The sequence below is a fragment of the Camelus dromedarius genome, chromosome 3 (assembly GCF_036321535.1).
Source record: "Camelus dromedarius isolate mCamDro1 chromosome 3, mCamDro1.pat, whole genome shotgun sequence".
In the NCBI taxonomy this organism is placed as follows: domain Eukaryota; kingdom Metazoa; phylum Chordata; class Mammalia; order Artiodactyla; family Camelidae; genus Camelus; species Camelus dromedarius.
The window spans coordinates 73,791,492-73,806,664 of record NC_087438.1 but is presented as its reverse complement, the minus strand read 5'-3'; the positions used below and the strand labels follow the sequence as shown (position 1 = coordinate 73,806,664).

The following is a 15,173-nucleotide window of genomic DNA, read 5'->3' as shown; positions in this document are numbered from 1 at the left end:
GTCCTACACTACTTTCAGCTATGCTCCTCTACAGTTCTTTCTGTCACTTGACTCTTAAATTCCTGAAAAAGATTGACTATGAATAGTTGTCCTTAATTTTCACCACTCCATACGGTCTATTTGCATTCTCAACACTGATTCTCTTCTTTTCAAAGCCACCAGTGACCTGTGTCACCAAATCCAGTTTCTACTTCTTGGACCACAACTTGCTGCACCCGCATGGTGCCCTCTCCCTCCTTTGTGAGAAGGCCTTTTTCTCTTGTTCTCAGTGTCACCAGGCCCCTGGCTTTTCTATCTCCATCTCCCCTACTGCTTCTCTGTGCCTCCATTTCCTCATCTATAAGGTGGAAATAACCTATGTCATAGGCTGTTGAGAGGATTAATTATTTTGTGGTGGTGAATTCTTACCTACCTATCCCCATGACTCTCCTCTTCATTAGAATGTTAGCTCCACGGGTTTCTCTTCTGTATTATATTGTCAGGCCCCACCACAGTGGCTGGTACATAATGGATGCTAAACAAATGTGTATTGGATGATGGATGATGGATAGATGGATTGTGTTTTCTCATTATATTCTGTGGCCCCAAGAGCCTCTGGGAATGACAGAGTGCCTCAGAGGCCAGGGTGCCTGGTCCTTGCACCTAACTTCATTCAGAGCCACCCCACTTTTATTGCTTTATTTAGTTGGTTTATTTCTTTGGTTTGTTTATTTATTACTTCGGTTTGCAGAAGTATTATACAGCCAAAAGCAAGTTTGAAAATAGTTAGATCCCACTGCCTCGTAATAATTTGATAGTTTACAAAAAGTGTCTAGACAGAGGGAAAGAAATAAATGAGTAAGGAAGATGGCGCCTTGGATTTAATACCAGTTTCTGGTAGCTAGGAGAATTCTTAGTGTAACCGAAAGCCCCAGGGTTCAGGACAGTCAAGGACAGAGTTAGGTACCTGCTGTGTGACCAGACTAAGCTTCCTTCATAGCGTAACCCTGAAATGCTCTGGTTTATGTCAGGTGTCTCTTCTGAAAGCCAAAAATATCACTTGTTTTCAGGTTTCTTAATCTACAGATTTACAGATCACTTTTATGCAGAATAAATTTTTGCTGATAATAAACTTGTTTTAGGAAACAGGTTAAATCCATAAATATCTACCTTAGGAAATTCAGTTTTAGAAAGGTGTCTGCTGGTGATTACCACTGCCCTTTGGCTTTATGTAAGACAATAAAAACTGAAACCATGAAAGACACTAAGCACGAAAGAAAATATAATTCTTTGTTCTGAGAGTTTTCTCCTTCAACTGTGTTTTTTAGCTTAACTTTGTAAGTTTAATTTAGAAACATGCAGACATTTTCCATAAATACATTACACTTACCACTCACTTAGTGACAACATTAATTATCTTATTAGAGCCCAGGTTTTCCTCAAATAGTCTTTTGCTGAATCATTTAGAGCGCCACCAAAACTCCTCAAGTGGCTTTCTCCATCCTGGTGTCCCACACATGTCAGTTTGGGTCCTTACCTGCGCTGCATCTGCAAATCCATACACAAAATGCACAGGCTTACACGACAGGCCAGTTCTACAGCCGTTGGCTTGTGGCCACAGAATGCCCTATGCAGCACTGCGTGCCTGGAGCTTCCACTTGGCTTGAAACATCCTTCTGGGTGGAGGATTGCTGGGTGAAACAGGGAATGAAAATGTCACTAATTTTTCTGACAGTCTAGTTGTTGGACTCCTGTCACACTAATCTCTAATTAGAGGCTTCAGGTTGGCAAGCCCAGTTCTCACTTAAGACTGCAGGCGTTTCTGTGATCCCCATCCTCCCTGATTCTTTGCAGCTTTCTCACCGTGCTAATTCAAGTGAATAGAAGCAATGCTAGTGTTAACAGGCAACCCACATTTCATGAAAAAGAGACAGCATGAAGCCAGGCCTGTTGTGATATTGACAGAGCAGAGCACTTCCAATCATGGCAGATTCTGAAATGGGATGACTGCATTTGACAAAGTTGACTGAATTTATGAGCCAGCCTCTGTCAGGTTCATTGCATTCTCAGTATCTGTCTCTTTCTATGCTTTGGGATTTTTAGATGAGTTTTTTGCCACCCAAGAGTAATATTTCTTACCTCTGTATTAAAAAAAAATACACCTTGGGCTACTGGTATGAGGTTCATGCAGGAGACAGCAGTGCATGATGGGAGGCCTGTCATCGACTGGCTCTCATATTTAGCAGGTGCCTTTTGGGCCCAATAACAATCATTTTCTTCTTAAAATTATATGATATACTTAGTCATGTGTGCCCTCTCCTCCCACTTTGTAAGTGGCCCTTGAGGAAACACCAGGTCCTTGTGTGGACTGGGTTTAGGGGGCTCTCCGTTAGCTGTTAGGAGGGTCAAGTGGCTGCCTCCTTTGGCTACACCCAACCGGAGATGGAAGACCAATGCCCAAGGACAGGAAACCAGTCTGTTTTTACCACACTCAAAGAATATACCTTTTGTTTCAGGCAGTGATGAATATTTGAAACAAGATGGGCTAATAAGCTATAGGAGCAACAATGTCTTCCCTCCAGAGCACCTGACCAGAGTTTAACGTGGAAGGTGGCACGGAGGTGACGGGGGCTCTTATTACCTTTAAATGATCGTAGTTTAGATCACAGCTTCAGATCCACAAGTGCAGAAACTGCCTGTGACCCCTTGGAGCTCTTTAGTCGACCTGAGCTGCACTTCAAAGGCCCCTGGGAGCTTTAAAAAAATACTAATGCCTGGGCCCCCCTCCTGCAAGATTGGGATCCACTGAGTCTGAGCTCTGGTCTGGGCACTGAGAGTTTTAAAATCTCCCCGGGTGATTCTAATGAGCAGTGGGCCAAGAACCACTGTGCCTTGGTTGTATTCTTGGTTGCAGACACAGTTTAATTCATCCCACATCAAGCGTTTGTTACGTATGTGTCACTGTGCAGTTCGTGGTTTGACTGAGAAGGAAAGTGGGAAGGAAAGGCACACACAGTGGGAAGCTGCCCACAGAGGAGAGAAAAGGAGTAGGGCGCTGGCACCCAGATCACTCCCCAGCCCTCACCGGCCTCTCCCTTGGCTGGGGCTCTGCCTGCAGCCCGTTTCTGCCTGAAGGGCTACTGCCGCGTCCTCCTCTGTCAGCTGAAGGCAAAGAGGTGAGGTGAGAGATTGTAAAAGTGGCGCCACATTCCTGATGTCCAGGACCTCGCTACTCTGACCACAGGGAAATAGGCAGGATGTCACCAGACCGGGATGTGAGAAGTCCTGCGCAAAGGGAGGGAAATAGAACCGTACAAATCCACCCCGGTGCTTGTTGTCGGCCATGCAGGGTCCTGGAAAAATCAGTGTACTGTTGCTCTTTTATTCTCTTCTTAGTGTCCTATTTAAAATATTTTAAACTGCACTTAGATGGCTCACCTCATTTACATGCAAATTTGAGGTATTACTAAATTCACATCACCCTGATTTTGTCCATTTTAATATGTGCCCATCTCGGGACCAGCGGGCGTTTGCTGAAAGAGCAGTCCAGTCTCATTTGAATCAGCATTGTCCGTGCCAACTGCTGCTGGCACCCGGTGAGTGCCAGGGCCCAGCGAGAGCCAGCACAGCTTCCTAGGGGGCCCAGAAGCTCGAAGTAGGGCAGGGTCCAGAGGCGTCTTGCCCGAGAGACAACACTCTGCCTCTGGGCTGCCAGGAGTCAGCCCCTGGGGCCGTTAGCAGTGAGTGACATTGCCCAGGGAGCCTGTGAAGAGTGACAGACCAGCGTGGAGGCAGGAGCCTTGAATTAGGAGGCAGGAGTTGACTGTGTTGCTTGCGACACCTTCACAGATGTACTGTGGCCTCCTTACTTTCCCCACCTGCAGAAAGCTGGGATCGGGGCGGGGGTTGGGGGTCCTCTGTGCACCTCCCCCTCTAAGCAGTGCTGTTTGAAGCAAGAACTTTCTTTGGTTGTACACTTGAGTTTGTTAGATAAACTGGAGGAACGTTGCCTTCCTTACAAAGCTTGCAAAGTAAAGGACAAGGTGGTTGTTTAATTCTAGCTCATGAGCAGGTTTCCTTTCTCCCCTGAATAATATGTGTGTATTTAGTACACGTGGTATCCAGGCTGATGCCTCATTATCCTTCAGGAGTCCATGTAAATATCAGTTTTTTTGGAAAGCCCTTTCTAACCCCTTGGAGGAGGTTGGTACCTACTCAGTTCTTCCGTCCACAGCAGCCTGTACTTTTCTTTGAAAGCTCTTCTCTGGCTTTGCTGTTGTTGTTGTAATTGTCCATCATCCCTACTCCAAGAGGGTGGGGTTCGTATCTGTCATGCTGGCCGAGTAGTCTACCTTTGGGACAAAGAAAATGTTTTAAAGAGCAAGAGACTGGAGAGAGAGCAATGCCAGTTGATGGCATGGGGCAATTGGCCCTGGCACAAGGCCCCTCATCAGCTCCATCCTGTTTCCTCAGGTTTCAGAGTCTTCACACAACCAGGATTCCACAACAGCATGTTCGTCAGGCCAAGTGAGATCCATGATCATTTACATTCCCATAGAGCAGCCATTCTGAAGAGTGTAAAGGACTTTGAAATGTATTTATCTGTAGAGTGCGATCATTGTGTAATATTAGAAGGAAAAGGAATGTCAGTGAACATTTTACTGGGTGGGTGATCAACTAAGCCCCAGTCTGACACTGTGTGCAAGGTGGTGTGGCCCAGTGAAGAGAACACTCATGTTTGGGGGTCCTGGATTCAAATCCCGGCTTCCGGGTGAAACACTAATTCTATCTGAGCCACAGTTTATCTGTAACTGGGAGTATTGATGCTTGGAAAATAGCAGACGTTCACTGAATATGTTTCCCTTTCCCTCCTCCTCCATCCTGACTGGAATGGGGGCATACATTTATTTTGGTCATTAGGATGAAAAATTAACAAACGATTTTCAAGTATTTTGCCAAAATAAATCATGCTGAAGAAAATAGAATGTGTTTGAGTTATCCTCGCCCACATAAGGGCCTAATACTGATAAGTACAGTGTTTCTCAGTGGAGGGCACGAGGCAGTTGGAGTTGGAGAATTTTTCCGTGTCTGGGACTATACCATCCATTGCAGTATTGTCTCCATGCTCCCTTGGACAACAAATGCCAGATACCACTGTGACAACAAGCCACACACACACACACACACACACACACACACACACACAAAGCACCCCAGGTGGCAGTGAAGACGTATAGAATTGCTGAAGCCCAAGAAATCAGAGGGTGGACATAGCATTGTTCTGAGTCAGGAGATCTGTCCACAGTTCCTCTTCTGTCACCAGGAAACGGTGATATCAGAGGGGACCTTAAATGTCACAGAATTTCAGAATCTTCATGGGGCCCTCCTGGGTCTGCCACCCTGAGCAGGGCACTGATGCTGCAAGCTGAAGTATGAAATCTTCTGAACCATGTGGGTTTTTGCAAAGTTTTGGAAACCAGCACATGTGCAGTGACCATTAGCATGTTTCTCAGTGTTACCCACCCAGTGTAGTGTGTCCCTGATCTCCAGTAGGAGGGCCACCATCAATTAATCTGAAGGATTGACTGGTCCTTCCCTGAGTACCAACAGCCTCATGACCCAGCAAAAATTGTCGATCCACCATCATGAACTGCTTTGGTCTTCTGTGCAAAATTATTGGAAAGCCCAGGCAAGGTGTATCTGGAAAGAGGCACCGGTGATGTCAGATGCAAAGGAGAGTAGCACAAAGAATCACCTTGGATATGAACATCATAGGATTAAAGGAGTTTGGAGCTGCCTTAATGTCAAGATGTTAGAGAATGCCGGCGCTGTAGCTGAACAGTCTGGAACAAGGTGAGCTTGTCTCCATGATCTCTGATGCAATACTAGTGGGTGCCTTTCTGTTTACTCAATACACACTCATTGAACAACTACTATATTAGTATACCCAACAAATGTTTATTGAGTACTTACTATGTGCCAGGCATTCTCTAGCTGCTGGGGGTTTGGCAGTGAACAGAAACAACAGAAACTCCTGTCTCATAAGCTTATATTTTAGTGGGGCGAGAATATGCCAGCCAGTGTGTGTAGGACTGAAAACAAGGACTAAAATACTCCTTGCTGTCAAGGAACTTACAGTCTAAGAATAATGCAATACATTTATTGTTTGTGGTATTTTAAATAGTGTTCACTTTTTGCAGGGAAACTTTCTCCATTAAACAATGATTTTAGCTGGGGAGGGTATAGTTCAGTGGTAGAGTGCATATCTAGCAAGCAGGAGGTCCTGGATTCAATCCCCAGTACCTTCACCAAAAAATAAATAAACCTAACCACCTCTCCGCCCACCCCTTCAAAAAATAATTTTAAGTGGTTCATTATATTCTTAAAAGTGATTTTAATACACTCAAGTGTCAAAGATTTCCCCCCACATAAGAAACATGTTCTGTTTTTAACATGAATCAAAGAGAATATAAGAATTACTTAATATAAATGGTTTCTTCAGCGTATTTCATTAGAAATGATATTTTTGAATAATAGGTATCATTGGGGAGATCATTTCAGTCTAGGTTTATGCTTTCTGGAATTTTCTGGGGAAAGTGTCAATAAGGAGGTGAAGGAACAAGGTGAAGGTGATGGTCTAGATAAACTGGTTAAACTGAATCTCAGGAACTCTGAAAGTTCTCTCCTCACCCATAGTAGCAGCAACAGTAGGATGAAACTATGATGCGACTTACCTTAATTAGCGTAGCAGTTTGCCTCGTGTTCTCTAAAAGTGCTAATAAATGTTAACTCAAAATAGATTAAAATACCAGACAAATTGCTACTACCTGGAAAAGAGTTATAATAATTTTGAAAATGTAAATTACGGTTATGCAGCCTTTGGAGAGAACTATAAAATCCAATCTTTCTTATATTAAAAAAAAAAACCTGTAGTACATGCTTTTTTTCCCCCTTTAATCACAGTAATTTCTTCAAATGACACCACTGCGTATTTCTTAGGAAGATACATGGCATTTTTCAAATCTTACATGTAATATAGGAATTGCCATTGATAGTTTTCAGCAAGAGAAAAAGAAATTGAATACAGAAAACCAGGGATCATGGGGAAATTATAAAAAATTCATCTTTATGTTCCTTTTTTATATTACATGCATTTTATGAGTTGGAACAGAGAATGATTCTTTTCATTCTAACAAGTGGAGTTGTGCATGACAAAATGTCTGCAGAAACATGTATGTAGGCGTAATGATTTAAAATGATTTGGACCCTCCTGGTGTCTTCCACCTAACTTTTTCTCTAAGGCACCAAAGCGCTTATGGAGTCTATACAAAGAGGTAAGCATAATTTATACTTCTGAGGAGTAAATGAAAATAACTTGAGTATAAAATTCGCCACACTATATCGCCAGGAGACTGTATAAGTAAAAGATAGAACCTTCCCTGGTGGGAGCACATGTAGTTCCCCTGAATAGCTTCTACCCAACAAAGCTCAAAAATGGAATATTTGCATTTTCCCTCCTGCTTTGTTTTCTAGAATTTACAGAACACAGTTAGCAAAGACTGCTTAGAAGCCACATTATCTCCACAGAGGATTACCTGTAACATTTCTCATACAGCTATACAAAGCCAAATTACTGCGTATCCTTGCCTATAACCTATGAAAGCCAGAGATCTAACACACTCTAAATTCGCAACTACAGGTGCACCTTTCTTCATGCAACAGAAATAGGTAAATTAAATTTTGATAAATCAAAGGATATATAAAACACATCAGGAGAGCTGACAACTTGAATTAACCCTACCGTGAAATTCTTTGCTAATGTGAACAATAATCCCCTAATTTATATACTTCATAAATCCATATCTTCATGTATCAAGTTTGCTTAAGGTGAATTTTATCTCTCCTTGGCAGAACAGTTATCATATAGCGATATTTTCTATTTTAAAAAATTGGACCTCTAAAACAAAATGCCTGTCAACCCTTGGTATAAAATTTTGTACAGGCCCATGTGTAGATTAGAAAAGATGTATTGTAGAAGACAGTCCCCATCTTTATGGTGGGTTTAAATGTTTTCTCTTCTCCCTCCATTTTTCATCTATTTCCAGTTAGTTTTTCCTTGAATTCTAAGTGATTTGGACCGCGTTTACTCCCTTTGCAGTTCTTTGCAGATTTGGTGAAAGTCCTCTGACCAAATGAGTATAGCTCTCCTTTAGTGAGACCTGCATTTTTGGGGGGTTTGTTCATTGTAGGAGGGAGAAAGGTAACCTAACCACAGCCTGGGGCACATCAGGTAGAGAAAATGGAGGGTTTTCTGGATATTTAAACCCTGGACTGTGTTACTAAGAAAAGTTCTGGAATCTCCTCCAGAAAGCATAAGATAGAATAGATTCTTTTTGTATATGAAGTATGTTTTCAAGGTTACTTCTTATCCTGTGATTATTTTATTTTGAATATTACAACTAATGTTATCAAGTTTATTTCTGAAATATCTCAGACGTGGAACAACATTGAGAGAACTGGTCACCCTAATAAAGTGCTAACTCAATAAATGACCATTTATTGAGCACCAGCTATACTAATAAGAGGTACCATCTGGGGACCTTTTTATGTCAGTCACAGTGTTAGGCATAGCATGTAATCCTTATGACAGTCCTATAATGTAAGTACTTGACAGTTGAGGAAACCAAATATAAAAGAAGTGAAACCAGGATTCAAACCTGTTCTTGGTTGACTCTAAAGTCCATGGTATGAACCACAGTTGGTGTGTTTCCTCTCTAGTTTGACACAGCTCAACAGCCTTAACGATAAAAGGCAGACTTTGGTCCCCAGACTTTGGTTCAGTGTAAGAGAGAGTAAAGAGATGATTAGAATGCAGTGTGAGAGTGCTTAAATAAGAGACAAGCCTTGCAGGTGCCTGCCATGGGTGCCCAGAGAAGGGGTACCTAGCCCAGCCTCCTGGGGAGATAGGCTTGCTGAGGGAAGGCTTCCTGAAGGAGGGAATTCCTGAGCTGAATATGAGTTCCTCAGGAAATGGCCTTTGTGATTTGTGTGTTAGTGTCTGGCTTTGCCTTGCTCTTGAGTTTCTATTTCTTATTTGTAGTTTGTTGTTATTTTCCCATTCATTCACTGATAAGTAGGCCTGGCTCATGAATACAAAAATTGTTGTGGCTCTTGTGGATCTTACACTGGAGCAAGAGTAGACTTTAAACAAAACTGTAAACTAACTTTGAAGGTACCATGAAGGAACAGTAGGCTATGTTGGAAGAGTGAATAATCTGGAAGCCTTACCTAATTTGGGGAGGGGAGCAGGGTGAGGGCAATGATCAAAGTTCCCTGGGTAAATGACATTGAACTAAGAACCAAGAAATCAGGTTCTGGATGTGGAAGTGGACATGAGAAGGAGACTTTAAGAGGAAAGTAGACTTAAAAGTATTCCACATAAAGAGAACAGCATGTGCAAAGATCCTGAGGCCAGAAGGAACTTGGACAGCTTGATAACCTGCAATGAGGTCAAGTGACTTGATAGTATCAAAAATATAGTAGAGAAAGAGAGGCCTGGCTAGATGATGCATGACCATCTCTTTTTTATTAAAAGTGATTTTCTTTGTGTTTTTGAGAACAAAGTGTTATACATTGTGTCTATATCACAAAAAGAATTAACTGCATGGCTTGGTTGAATTTGGAATGAAAGTTGACTTTAAGGCTTGAATAGAAATTCTGACAAAGATGATCATCAATGTAGTATTGAAATATCAATTCTAAATTTAACAAAAAGATTATATGTAATGTAGTTTACCACATCACCCAGAAAACAACATGTTATTTCAGAAAAGTGCAGACGACTGAATGTCATGGTCGTCATACTTCCAAGCAGGCTTTCATGCAAACAGCAAGGGTTTGATGTTGGTTTCCATTTTTCCTGGTGGTCTTGATCTTTTTCAATAATGGACAGACCAGGAGGGGGAGAACAAAAATGTGTATCACCAGGATCTTCTTTCAGACCAGCTTACTCAGTATAAATGAAATATTGATGTATTTGAAAATGCCCAACTGTTCAATAACGATTTTAAATAAAGCCACCTAAAAGTTGTGGTTCTTAGGTTAATCATTTATTTATCTAAAGGATGAAGGAAGCTGTCTACTTCTGTGATATGAGCTGCAATCAGCTTAAAAATAATTGACAAATTAATCCCTTCACAGCACAGCAATTGTAAAGGTGTTAGTTTTAATTAGGCCTGTCTGATTGCCTTGTCTAATCAAGAATCAAGGTGGTATCTTTGATGGTGAAGGTCTATTGGGGCCATCCCTGACCTGCCAGCCATGTATGTTTTAATTATTGATTCCTCACATTTCAGCCCTTTTCACAAAGGGAATTGAAGTTTGCAATACCTTAACATTTAAAGGGAAGAAAAATAAACATTTTCCCTAACACTTCTGTCCAGAATCCTGTGTATCCTCTCCACCAAACTAGTTTTGTCCTAAACAAGCTGTCAGGTTGATGATGAAGTCAGTTGCACGTTAGAATGCTGTCTTACTGCTGCCTTACCTCCCAAGCACTAGATTTTCAATGGGCATTGTTAAGATCTTGACAAGTCACAGTCATTTAGGCGTCTAGAAAACACATTTGATTTCTTGATATCATGTGTATTTTTAAAAATCCCTAAGGGTGAATGTAGTACTTAGCAAATCAGGGAGGTCAGACAGAAAGTGACACTGTCTTCTCACAAAACACTTGCTCCCTCTGCTGAGAAGGAATGAGGCAAGGGTTCCCAGCGCTAGTGTGTCACACCAGTGGGCGTGGGCGGCTGGTGCTTTCAGTGGTCCCCGTGCGTGACAGTGGCTCTTCTTTGTTCTAGGTCAGCGAAGTGACGGTGGAGCAGCTGGTGCAGCAGTACCCCCACATCACCTTCAGCACCGTCCTGCAGGACTGCAAGAGGACCTTGGAGAGAGCCTATCAGATGGGCTGGACCCCCAACATGTCTGCCGCCTCCTCCTAACACCCCTGCCCACTCTTTGGTCCCCTCGGGTCACCCAGGAGGGTGGAGAGGAATCATAGATTTGGGTTGGGTGATCTCTTAGGTTTAAAGTGTCCTGTGTCTACATGTGTACCCAAGCGTGTGTGTTTGTGTCCCGTTTGCATATTGCATAGCATAAGCGCAACTGTTTGTTCCCAGGTGAGCTGGGTTTTTTCTTCAAAATTAAAAATTTTGAAAGACACAGACCTTTAGTTTCTTAGTTCAAAGGCTTATTTCTCTGGAAAAGAAATTTTTTTTTACTGTAAAATCAAAAAAAATTGGAACCATTCTTTTGAGCTTCTGATTACTGCCACCAGAGATGCCCCCAGATGAAGGCAGCAGCTGCCTTCTCTTTTCACCGGAAAGGATTGTGCATGTCTACTGGTGACGACCAGAACAGGAGCGATGTTGCACTAATTAGAAGCCTGGAAACCAGTACTTTTCAAAATTTCAAAGCACACACATACATGTTGGTTCTCATACTCTCTCATACACACACCTCACGGCACGTTCTTTCTAGATCATTTTCTGACAGAGGGGCCTTCTTCCAGGCCACTGAGAGACATGTCATCCACCATGGCTCTGCCTGTCTCACTGTACCCACAGGTGGCTGACCTGCTGTCCAATGGGTGGCTTAGGGACTAGAGAGAATAAAGCCTTTTGTGAAGTTTTCATATGGAGACAACACTCTGAGCTCCCTGACCCAGCTCACAAAAGTTAATTATTCATTACTCTGTAAAATTTGGTTGAGTACTAAGTATTTTGAGTTACATGTTAACATTGTGTTAGCTTTTATTTCATGGATGGTAACTGGTCCAGATATATTTTAATGATATTTGGAGCTAATCTTAACATTATCGACATTAAAGCCACCAATGTAATGAATAGTGTGCAATTATTTTAAAAAAACCAACAGATCATTTAATTACTTTTCTTAATTTTGGTAATTATGAAAATACATTTCTGAGATTTGAGGCTAGTCAAATTGATAGAAGATTAATGAGTGAGATATAAGTAGACAATCTTCCTACTGTTTTGTTTTTTGTTTTTTGGGTTTTTTTGCATTGCTTTGGGCTTTAGAACAGGTTTTTTGGATATATGCATGTTATCATATTTTGAATAGTTCTTATGCTGTTGCAAAGATCTATTGCTGGTTAATGTATGAGTTAAGAAGAAATATTAGAAAATCTTTTCATTAAGATTCTGTTTACACTTGTGAGAAATAAGCATTTCTTTGTTTAATTAAAGATTTCCAGTCTTCAGTTTAGACAATATCTATTAGTAAATGAATATATGTTTTGATTTCACACATCTTTACAATTAATTCATAGTAGGGACTCAGGCTCAAATAACCTTCCCTATGTCAAGATTTATAATCAAGACAGCAGGGAGCCTTTTTAAGCTAAAGAGTGATTATCTTTCACAGTAGAGCTAGATATACAAAACCCTGACTTGTGAGTTAGCTATTTATTCTTCCCCATTTTGGACATAAACTGTTTCTTGGCCTTTAACAGATACACTAAGATTTCAGTTTCACTTTATGTAATTCCCAATACTGCTAAAATGAATGCTTCAAGCTGTAAGAAACAAACAAACAAAAAATAGCTTTACATTCAAATGCCATTCACTTATTTATAATAACTCTTTTTTTTGTAAACAACTATTTCCTTTGATTATGTCAACATGTTTCCAATGTGGCATGTCTTTGGCTTTTAATCCCAATCAGTTTGGAAAATCTAGTCACTAAGCACCAAGAGTATTTTTCCATCACTAAATGGGTTACTAATTTAATTTGAAGGGAATAAAATTTGTGTAAGAAAACAAGCTGTTTACTGTTAATAAACTGTAGTTCTTCTTACATAGCAAGCTGTATCGTCTTCGTATTCATTTCCCCACCACTGAAAAGTATCTTCATCCACGATATTTTAACTGGTTTTTAATCCAAAACTAATTTATAAGACAATATGTATAGTAAAAGTAGCTTGAGTGAATAGCAAAAGTTTAATTTTTATATATGTCACACTATATTTTAAATAGTTAAAAAAAGACAAAAGAAGGGAGAGCCGTCGACAATAGAGATGGTGCCGTTTCAGTTCAAAGTTGTAATAATCCTTGGAGTGTTACAGTTTGGTTGTCAGATGGTTTCAGAAGTGTGTAATTGATTTTTTTAATGTTGCGTTGTTTGAATCTAAAGTACAGCACTATAACATGCTTCAGCTTGGGGGGTGGGGGTGGGGCGGGACTTGCACTTATTCTTTAAGATGTTGACTAATCCAGAAAGCCTGATGCATCATAACCTGGAAAACTGCTTTGGTATATTTGTAGGAATCTGTAGAAATATCATATCCAGCCTCAAAGCATTAATCTCAATAAACAACCAGAAAAAGCATCACCTTGAATGATCCTGTGATGGTTGTTGAATGTGTCCTCATTAGATGCTTTGAAATAAGGCTTCAAATGATTTTTCTGGGCAATATAGAGGTTTTTTTTTTGTTTTTTGTTGGGGTTTTTTTGTTTTTTGTTTTTTGCTTAGAATGTCATAAATGTATGTGAACATGTTTAATGCAGGGCTTTTTATCCTCTCCGAAATGTCAACAGTATTTTCAGAATAAAGACTATGAAATATATTGCTGTAGTGGAAAATTCTGGTCCTTTATCTTTAATGTCTTTTTGAGTGGATAAAGGAAATTCATCCAGTTTGTAGTTTCTATATTTCTGTGAATCTTTTGACCTTGCAATGGGTTGCAATAAAAGAGAAACAAAACAAAATGTCTTTTGTTTTATTTTAGAGACAATAAATGGCCTCGCTGTTGCTGGCTGGGTGTGATGCGCGCAATGGTCTGTGTGCTTGTGTTTCACTACGGACTTTATGTAGGTTTGACTAACCCAAAATAATAAACAAGACTGGGTTTAGGAGGTTCTTGTTTGGCCAGTGAGTACTGAGATAAGATGAAAGCGTCAAGGGTTTAAGCAAGTGGTTTGTTTAAAATACTATTCCTTAAACACTTACTCATTTGCTTAGCCATTTATTCAATTTTTCAAAAGTTAACAAATAAATGTATTGAGTAAAAAACCTGTGCCAGGCACTGGGCATTTAAAATAAATAAAACTCGTTCCCATCTGCATGTTGCTCAAAGCCTAGCAAGGAAAGGTTCTTAAAAATTAACCATAGCAGTGGAACAGAAGAGAGGTAATAATAGGCATAATTTTAAGGAACACGTAGGACAGAGTAGCAGGTTTGGGAAGGAAGGACCTCACTGAGGAGGATGTTTCAGTGAGGGTTGAAGGAGTAGCAGGAGTTTATGAAACACTGTGGGGAAGGAAGGGAGAGCAGCCTGGAAAATGGAAAAACATGCAAAGTCACGAGCAGATGAGACAGCAAGGCAAGTTCAGCGCGTTAGAGGAGGATACGTCCCTTAGAGGCAGTTGGTAGAAAAAGGTTCTAGAGAAAAAACAAGGGCTATTCATAAACGTTTCATGGCTAACTGAAAAAAACAGGAAAGAAAAGTAGGAAAGAACAGATCCACTAGAGAAGTCTTTCCCTAAATTCCTTCAACAAGGAGGAATTTAAACACAAGACTTTTATTTGTGGAAATACGGTGAAATGAATACCCTGAAGGATTTTCTGCTATGTAATATGTAAAAATTTTCATTGCAATTTTTTAAAACCCTTTTTAATGACTGGATGTGCCTGTAAGAAAGCGAAAGAAACCTCTCATGGCCAGAAACAGTGGGAACATCAGTCTAGAGCAGGGGGTTCGCTAAAGTATGGCCCCAGGCTAAACATGGCCAGATGTATATTTTTGTAAATAAAGCTTTGTTGGAACACAGTCATACACATTTGTTTACAGATTCTTTATGGCCGCTTTCATGCTGCAACAGCAGAGTTCGGTGGTTGTGAAAAATGCCATGCGGTCCGTGAAATCAAAAATATTTACTGTCTAGCGCTTTACAGATGTTTACTGACACTTGGTCTAGAAGAGTGGATCTCAAAGTGTGGTCACCAAACCCATCAGCATCACCTGGAAACTTGTTAGAAATACAAATTCTTGGACCCCACATTAAGACTACTAAATCAGAAACTCAAAAAATAAGCCCCAGCAATCTGTGTTTTAGAAAATCTTGCAGGTGATCCTGATGCAAGCTAAACTTCTGTCTCTAGAAAGGTAAGCATGGAAA

General features: G+C 40.7%; 1 protein-coding gene across 1 annotated transcript in view; it reads left to right on the top strand.

Moving 5' to 3' along the window:
* Window positions 1–12,860, top strand: part of FBXL17 (F-box and leucine rich repeat protein 17) — a 437,862-nt gene extending 425,002 nt beyond the window's left edge. Inside the window, exon 9 of the mRNA XM_010987536.3 lies at window positions 10,836–12,860. Coding sequence (XP_010985838.3) covers window positions 10,836–10,976 — 141 coding nt within the window. The 3' untranslated portion in view covers window positions 10,977–12,860. The remainder of the gene's footprint in view (window positions 1–10,835) is intronic.
* Window positions 12,861–15,173: the final 2,313 nt, after the last annotated feature.